At 45.3% G+C, this 8627-nt stretch overlaps 1 protein-coding gene across 1 annotated transcript; it reads right to left on the reverse strand.

Moving 5' to 3' along the window:
* Positions 1–502: 502 nt before the first annotated feature.
* Positions 503–4983, reverse strand: LOC119347292 (wall-associated receptor kinase 4-like). The gene is made up of 2 exons (XM_037616131.1): positions 4095–4983; positions 503–1652 (listed from the first exon to the last, which is right to left on the reverse strand). Exons 1-2 carry the CDS (start codon positions 4981–4983, stop codon positions 649–651), a joined length of 1893 nt encoding a protein of 630 aa, XP_037472028.1. The 3' UTR covers positions 503–648.
* Between the last annotated feature and the right edge of the window lie 3644 nt (positions 4984–8627).

Here is an 8627-nt window from a genome sequence, read left to right on the forward strand (position 1 = left end):
TGCTCGCGGGCGAGGGGTATATATAGGCAATTAATTGGTCCTAGTTCGTGGCAAGAACCGGGACTAAAGGGCAGCCTTTGGTCCCGGTTCATGCCAACAACCGGGACCAATGGTGGTGGGCCAGGAGCGAGGCACATTGGTCCCGGTTCGTCCCACCAACCGGGACGAAAAGGTCCAGACGAACCGGGACCAATGGCCCACGTGGCCCGGCCGGCCCCCGGGGCTCACGAACCGGGTCCAATGCCCCCATTGGTCCCGGTTCTGGATTGAACCAGGACTAATGGGCTGACCTGGCCTCGACCATTGCCCCCTTTTCTACTAGTGGGTAAATCAAGAGTTCTTCAACACCAACATACAGGTATAATACTTTAGACATGCAACAACAAACCAAGGAGTGTTACTTCCAATATACATATACTTTCTCCATTCAATGTATTAAACAGAGAGAACAGCATAGTCCATATATAATGGACGCTTACATAAATTATCAAGCACACACTATGATAATACCTATGGATTATAATGCAAGGTACAATCCAATAAAATTCACTTTCTTACGCTAGGCTCGCGCACTGGTTGATATGAATTAGCTTCGGATTCTTGAAGATTGGACTAGATGGCATGTACAATTGGTATCAGTAGCTCTGCTCATCTAAGTGTTGTTGCAGTCGTATGTACAATATTCTCTTTAATCTTGACAAGTTGTTCTGCTACTTCTTTCATACCAGGACGTCCATCTAAACGTTCTTTTAGACATTGCATTGCTAGCTTGCCAATTTCTTCAAGGATCAGAATATCTTTTTCATCTACAATCTCCTCATCAAACAATGACCTTCCACTCTTTTTTGTCTCATATATATGGCAAAATTCAATGATGAGGCTACCGCTTTCACCATATTCCACTTTTTTCCTAGATATGAGTTCTAGGAGAACAACCCCAAAGCTATAGACATCGCTCTTTGAGGTTAATATACCAGTGTTCCTGAAAACTGGGTCCATGTAACCCTGGCACCCAATAACCTTCTTAGTAAATTTTTCCCCTGGGTTAAGTAGTTTAGATAGCCCAAAATCAGCTATTTTTGGTATTGACTTGTCACTGAGAAGTATGTTGTCTGGTTTCACATCTCCATGCCGTATGTCTTCAGAGTGCATATAGCTTAATCCGTTGGCAGACCCAATTGCAATGTCCAACCGTAACTCCGCTGAGAGCTTTTGGTTTTGTTTCCAGTGTAGAATGTCTCTGAGACTCCCTTCTGCAGCGAACTCATACACCAACATTGGAACATCCAGCTGGAGGCAACAACCCATTAGCTTGAGAATGTTAGGGTGTTTCATTTTCAATTGGATCTTCACTTCCTCCGTAAATTCCCCTATTCTGTCTTTATCTACCTTGATAAAGGATTTAACTGCCACGATTGCTTCATCGGGTAGAGTTCCTTTGTACACTTTACCAAAATATCCATTACCCAGACACTCTGAATTATTCTTAGTGATTTTCTTTAGGTCCTTCTCTGTGAAAATGGGCAGGCCTATGACTGATTTTAGTATATTACCCCCATTCATTTCAAAATGCTCAGCAAGTTTTCTCTTTTGGTGCATTATGAATGCCAAGAGCAAGGCAAAAACCAAGATGGACACACCTAGGCCGATGCCTGCAATATATATCATATACAGTTACTTGTAAGAATTTTATGTTATATCTTCTTTCATTCCAAAAAAAGTTAAGAGACACTTTTTTTATCCCATGAAGGTAATAATGAATATGTATACTGCAAGAATACCTGTAAATTTACTGTATAGATTTTTTTACTTTCATACAGTATTGGGGTAGTATGAACACATGGGAAAATGTCAATTTGAAGTTTGCAACAGTTACAAATTCAACCTTAACAAACAGAAACACAATTTTAACCTTATCATGGCATTAGTTAGGTATAGCTTGGAAATAATTTTGTTGTGCAACTAATATATACTCCCTCTATTCTAGAATATATATATAGGGTGTGTTGATTTCCATGCAAGTCCACAATTTCAATGTTTGACCAAGATTATAGACTAAAATAACAACATCTCCAATACCTAATAGGCAAAATATGAAACTACTTTTCATGATGGATCAAATGATATAAATTTTGTATTGTGGATATTGATATATTTTTCTAAAAAATTGGTCAAACATGCACTCATTTGACTTTTCAAAAAACAAATACACCTTGCATAAAGGAACAAAGGGCGTGTATACCTAGAGCAATCCTTGCTGGAAGTGGGAATTTTGGATTGCATGGATTTTCTTTTGGATCACCACTACTCTCGTAGCCTAGGTGACATTTGCAATCATATGAACCGTCAATGTCATAACATACACCATTGCATGGATATTCCTCCCTTGGACGTGCACATTCATTTAAATCTGCAAATTAATCAATGAATAAACTATGAGGTATTCTCTACATTTAAATATAACCAAGTCAATAATAAGATAAGTATTAGTAACACATCTATTTCAAGTGTTCTGATAGCTTTGAGAGTGTGCTCTGGCATGCTCCCCCGTTCATGCATATCCTTGAATATTAACTCGAGCACTACATAGCAATTAGACATCTATTCTAGTGTAAAGAAGCATGAGCAGTTTACAAATTTGATTATTAAATATACAATCACAATGTATTTGTAGCACTCCATCCCAGGATATATAGCATGCATCAAAGTTTATGATCAATTTTCAGTTACGATTAGAAAACTATATAGAACTATGCTAACCATAAATATGAATAAAATAGTTCCAATATTGTGTGTTATAGCTCATAATTTATTATAGTAGATGTGCTCAGAATTGAGCATAAAATTTTGTGCACGTCTTAGATTGTTGAATGAGATATTAGCTCGTATAAAAAGAAATTTAAAGAATGACACAAAACTACGTGAGTTTTTTCGCACACCCAACAAAAATAATTAAAAACAATGGAAGTAATTTATTTTAATGTTTAGCCAACGTTCTCTACAAAACATCAAGTAAGCGGCATGTCAGGCGAGTGGTTACTAGGGTTGAGCCGTGGGGCGCATATGAAGTGTGGTGCTTGTATTAAATTTCATGCATGACATATGTTGTGTATTTTTTGAACATGTACTTGGTGTGATGCACTTATTTAGTTTGAAAGAGAATACACACTAAATACATAAAAGCTCTGCAACTTTATAAATTTGTTTAAAATCAACACTAATTTTCAAATAGGTAAATACTATATGTAGCATAAAGCAACATACAAACAAAATTTGCATATAAAATCTTCTCCATGTGCTTGAAAATAGATGTATTCTTAGACAATGGTATGGTCTAAAAACAATCAACGTCTATTATTCCATGCTGTCCAGGTACATTAGTACAAAGTTATTAAAACTATAATCTATTTTTTTAATGGGTAGCATTATTTAGACCAATCTAATGACCTAATTAAACTCAATAATACTTCACTTTTTGAAAGTTGACTGCACACTTTTTAGGAAAGGGCTGTGATTTGTTATAAGAAAACAATTTCTTTTAGCTAAATCCTATGCCCGATATATGATATAATCGACATAGAGGTAGATTTAATATTGTCGTCGGCCGGAATGTCTTTTTCTTTAGATAAAAAGAAGTTTTTATTGAAGTCATTTAATTGCACCAAGGTGATACAACCTTATTGAACTCAATCCCGGTCTCTGCCATGGTACAATCAATTGCCATGTCTAACACTACATAAAAAAGGTGCCACTCATAATTAGTTTTAGCTCTCAAACTACACCCATCCTTCTAAAATATATGTCGTAATTACTTTCTAAAAGTCGATTTTATCTATGTTTCACCAAGTTTATTTAGAAAAATATCAATACGTTACCAAACCGGTACCATTTGATTCATCATGAACTATATTTTCATGTTATAATTATTTGGTATTGTAGATGTTGATTTTTTTTTCTCATAATCTTGGTCAAACCGTAGAGGGGTTTAACTATTGAACAAATTAATACACCTTATAATCATATAATATTGAAAAGGAGGGAGTAAGGATTCAGCACTTTTAACATATTTCCCTAAGGATGGAACAGAAACTTACTTGTACATCCCTTGTGAAGATACGGGTTGCCCTCGTAGCCTTCGGTGCAGTTGCACACATATCCGGGACCGTTGGTGGAGTCGACACACTCGCTGTGTTGGCTGACGCACATGTACCCCGGCATGCTGGGCGCCTCGGCGCACGACAGGGAGCTGCCGTTGTTGACGCGGATGGCCCAGTCTAGCCGCAGCGGCTTGCTGGTCTCGAGGTCCATTTTGAGGTCAGCCTTCTGGAACGTGTAGTTGCCCTTCTCCACGATGAAGGCATAGTCGCAAAGGCTGAACGGCATGCCCGGGTTCTTCCAATCCGGATCCCCCGAGAACCGCATCTTGTTGTCGGAAAGGCCCGGTGGGATGTCAACATGGCAGCAGCCGACTCCGGTACAGTCGCCATCACGCGCACTCTGGGCGTTGTCGCAGTAAGCGGCGCAGCCCGTGTAGTAGGTGTAGGTGGAGCGACCGCGCGGCCCACCGTTGGTGTAGACGAAGGTGTTGCAGCCTAGAACGACGAGCTCGTTGTGATTGTTGGAGATGCGGTACACACCGGCCCGATTGTAGTTTACGGTGCTGATGCTCCACTTGATAGCGTCGCCGGAGGAGTTGAAGCACTGCCACGTTATGGGCACCATCACCCGTGCCTCTGGTCGCGGGGTCACGGACAAGCTGAGCACGAACACCTCTATAGCCTGCTCGGTGTTCCCTAGGATAGGCCTGCTGTTGTCGCAGACGATCTCGAAGCCGGGGAGGAAGCAGCCTTGGCCGATGCCAAAAGGGTAGGGAACGTCGACGCCGCCACAGCTTGGCCGGCAGCCCGGCTTCAAGGTGAGGCTCGTCGCGGTGGCCGCAAGTGCCGCAAGAAGCAGCGTAGGCAGCAAGAATGTCGTCGACATTTCTGCTTTGTTCCTCAGTTACTTGATGTTGGTAGGTTCGGCCTTTATATAGAGTTATACCATGATGATAGTGGGTTCATAGTTGTTATTATTATTTTCGAGAAAGCTAATTTCCGAGAAGGAGATAACCAGACCTATCGTGTAAGAGGGGTGGTAGCATGGTGCGCTTAGAAAAATATTCTCTCTACGGTTTGGAGAGGAGATAACCAGACCTGTATAGGTTTTAGTCATTTTTAATAACAACAAATTTCCTACGGATGTGCCATCTCCATCTCCACTATAATATGACACGTAATACTTGAACTACTACTATGTTTTTATGTGCTTTGATATTTTCTCGCCTTTTGTAGCATACGACAAGGAGGTGGGGCACAACAACAAAAAACTCCGATGCCCTCCCATCTTCTTCCCGGAGGCTTCTTCTACCCGCTCTTCCTAGATACACTATTGAGGGCAAGAGGCCCTCCCATATATTGTCAGTATTGGTCCTCCGACCGTGCAGCTCTGCAATTGGAGCCTATTTTACAGACGGCACCTATTGAGTCTGTCACAATATCAAAACATCAAGTTCCAATATGATTGCAGAAATAATGGACCACGTCTTACTTTAAGCACCATCGTCTTGTGTAGCTACACTAGTAGAAAACAGGGCATTTGTCCCGGTTCGTAAGGGCCTTTAGTCCCAGAACCGGGACTAAAGGGTCGTTACTAATGCCTCCCCCCTTTAGTCCCGGTTCTAACACGAACCGGGACAGATGTGCATCCACGTGGCCGGTGCGCCGAGCCCAGGCAGGAGGGCCTTTGAGTTAGACAATAGAATGATTGCCTTGATTGATTCATCACAGTACAACAGTGGTTACATATATAGAGAGCCCAAGGAAGTAGGCACGCAGGCCAGGGCGATGGTTGAGATCCACAATAATAGGACTGGACGTGCCAGACTAATTACAACAGAAAAGTACAGTCTAACACCCCCCCTCAGCTGGTACGCCATTTGGTAGGACGTTCAAGCTGGACCTAAACTCCGTGTAGATCGGTGAAGGTAGTCCCTTGGTGAAGATATCCGCAAACTGCGAGCTCGATGGAACGTGAAGGACCCGGGCTTCACCAAGAGCGACGCGATCCCGAACAAAGTGAAGATCGATCTCAACATGTTTGGTGCGCTGATGTTGTACTGGATTGTTGGATAGGTAGGATGCACTGACATTGTTGCAATAGACAACTGTGGCACGGGAAGGAGGACGCTGAAGCTCATAGAGAAGTTGACGGATCCAGCAGGATTCGGCAACGCAGTTAGCGACCCCGCGATATTCAGCTTCGGCGCTAGAACGAGACACTGTGGGCTGCCGTTTGGAAGACCAGGAGACCATGTTCTGCCCAAGGTAAACACAACCCGGAAGTGGAACGCCTTGTGTCGGGACAGCCGGCCCAATCAACATCCGTGTAGGCGACAAGGTCTAGCGAGGAGGCTTTGTATAACTGAAGACCGAAGTGGGATGTGCCACGTAAGTATCGAAGGACTCGTTTGACGATTTGCATGTGTGACACACGAGGCTCATGCATGAAGAGATAGATCTGTTGGACGGCATATGAAATATCCGGTCTAGTGAGAGTAAGATACTGTAATGCGCCGGCAATGCTACGGTAAGTGGTGGGGTTGGATAGTGGCTCACCGGAGCTCGATGAGAGCTTGGCGGTGGTATCGACGGGGGTGGAAACGGGCTTGCAATGGAGCATGTTGGCGCGGTCAAGTATCTCTAGGGTGTATTGCTATTGGCTAAGGAAGAGACCGGATGCATTCGGGGTGACATTAATCCCGAGAAAGTGATGAAGCTCACCCATGTCAGTCATGGAAAACTCCCGTTTGAGAGAGTTGATGACGTGGTGGAGAGTGTGGGGTGTACTGGCGGTGAGAATTATGTCGTCGACATATACTAAGAGATATGCAAGAGACGTGCCGTGGTTGAGGATGAAAAGGGAGGAATCGCTCTTGGAAGCACGAAAGCCCAGTGTCAAGAGAAAGGCCTGGAAGCGATGAAACCACGTACAGGGAGCCTGCTTTAAGCCATAGAGAGACTTGCGAAGGAGACACACATGATTCAGGCGTGACGAGTCGATGAAGCCGGATGGTTGAGCACAATAGACCGTTTCCTTGAGATCGTCATGAAGAAAGGCATTTTTGACGTCAAGTTGATGAATGGGCCATGCACTTGACGTTGCAATGCTCAGCGCAACGCGGATGGTGGCAGGCTTGACCACGGGGCTGAAGGTTTCCCCATAATCCACACCTTCCTTTTGTGTGAACCCCCGGACAACCCACCTCGCCTTGTAGCGTGCTAAGGATCCGTCAGGATGGAACTTGTGACGAAAAATCCATTTGCCAGTCACCACGTTGACCCCTGCAGGCTTTGGAACCAAAGACCAAGTCGAATTCATCATCAAAGCATTAAATTCATCACGCATTGCTTGCAACCAATTTGGATCTTTTAGTGCAGAACGATAAGTGGGTGGTATGGGGGATATGGCGGAAGCAGAGTTGGTGGCTAGAAAGAGGCGCTTTGGTTGGTAAAATCCTGATTTGGCTCTAGTGCGCATGTTGTGGGAGTTTTGTGGTGGTGCAATCGGTATTGCATGCTTGGGCCGACGTGGAGGCGTGGTATAGGCTGGATCGGACTCCGAGGTGGATTCGGTGGGGCTGGCGAGCGGTAGTTGGGAGGCAGGCGCACGATCCGAGGAGGATTCGGTGGAGGAGGGGCCGGGCGTGGGATCCAAGGTAGGTGTGCCGCTAGGTGGGGAGGCAGGCGCGTCAGGTGCGGGATCCCGAGATGATCGGGGCTGACTGGCGGGCGCGTGCGACGAGGTCGATCCGGAGGGTGCGTGGGTGGTGGGGCCGCCCGGGGACTGTGGCGCGGTGGGTGTGGGGGGGCTGGCATGGTGATTGGTTGCATGGGTGGGGTGGCAGGGTTGCGCGTGCGGGGAGATTTGGTGGGACCCGTCCGAGGTTGTCGGGGCGGTGCGATCTGGGACGGATCGCTGCAGCTGGATCGCAGTGACCGGATCCTCTGTGAGCGATGCAGCGGTAGGCAACGGTGTGGGAGGCTCGTACGGGAACGTGTTCTCGTCAAAAATAACGTGGCGAGATACAATGACGCGCCGGGAAAGGGGGTCGTGGCACCTGTAACCCTTGTGTTCGAGGGGATAGCCGAGGAAAACGCACCGTGTGGACCGTGGAGCAAGCTTGTGTGGTGTAGTGGCGGAGAGGTTGGGGAAGCATAGGCAACCGAAGACGCGGAGGTGATCATATGTGGGGTGGATGACATGAAGACGGTAATATGGTGTTTGGGTGGAGATGGCACGCGAGGGACGGCGGTTAAGGAGATAGGTGGCGGTGTGTAGGGCTTCTACCCAAAAGGGAGGGGTGAGTTTAGCTTGGATGAGGAGGGTGCGAACTATATCGTTGGTGGTGCGAAGTAAACGCTCGGCCTTGCCATTTTGAGGGGAAGTGTGAGGGCATGAGAAACGGTAGACTATGCCGTTTGTAGAGAAGAGAGAGCGTAAATCTGAGTTGATAAACTCACCACCGTTATCGCATTGTAACGCTTTGATGATCACATTATATTGAGTTTTGACATAAGCAAAGAAGC

The sequence above is a fragment of the Triticum dicoccoides genome, unplaced genomic scaffold (assembly GCF_002162155.2).
Source record: "Triticum dicoccoides isolate Atlit2015 ecotype Zavitan unplaced genomic scaffold, WEW_v2.0 scaffold63252, whole genome shotgun sequence".
Lineage (NCBI taxonomy): Eukaryota > Viridiplantae > Streptophyta > Magnoliopsida > Poales > Poaceae > Triticum > Triticum dicoccoides.

Coding starts and splice junctions, on each gene's coding strand:
- LOC119347292 (XM_037616131.1), bottom strand. CDS start 4,983: ATGTCGACGACATTCTTGCTGCCTACGCTGCTTCTTGCGGCACTTGCG. Junction 1,653..4,094: donor TCTTCACAAGGGATGTACAA/GTAAGTTTCTGT, acceptor TATATATTGCAG/GCATCGGCCTAGGTGTGTCC.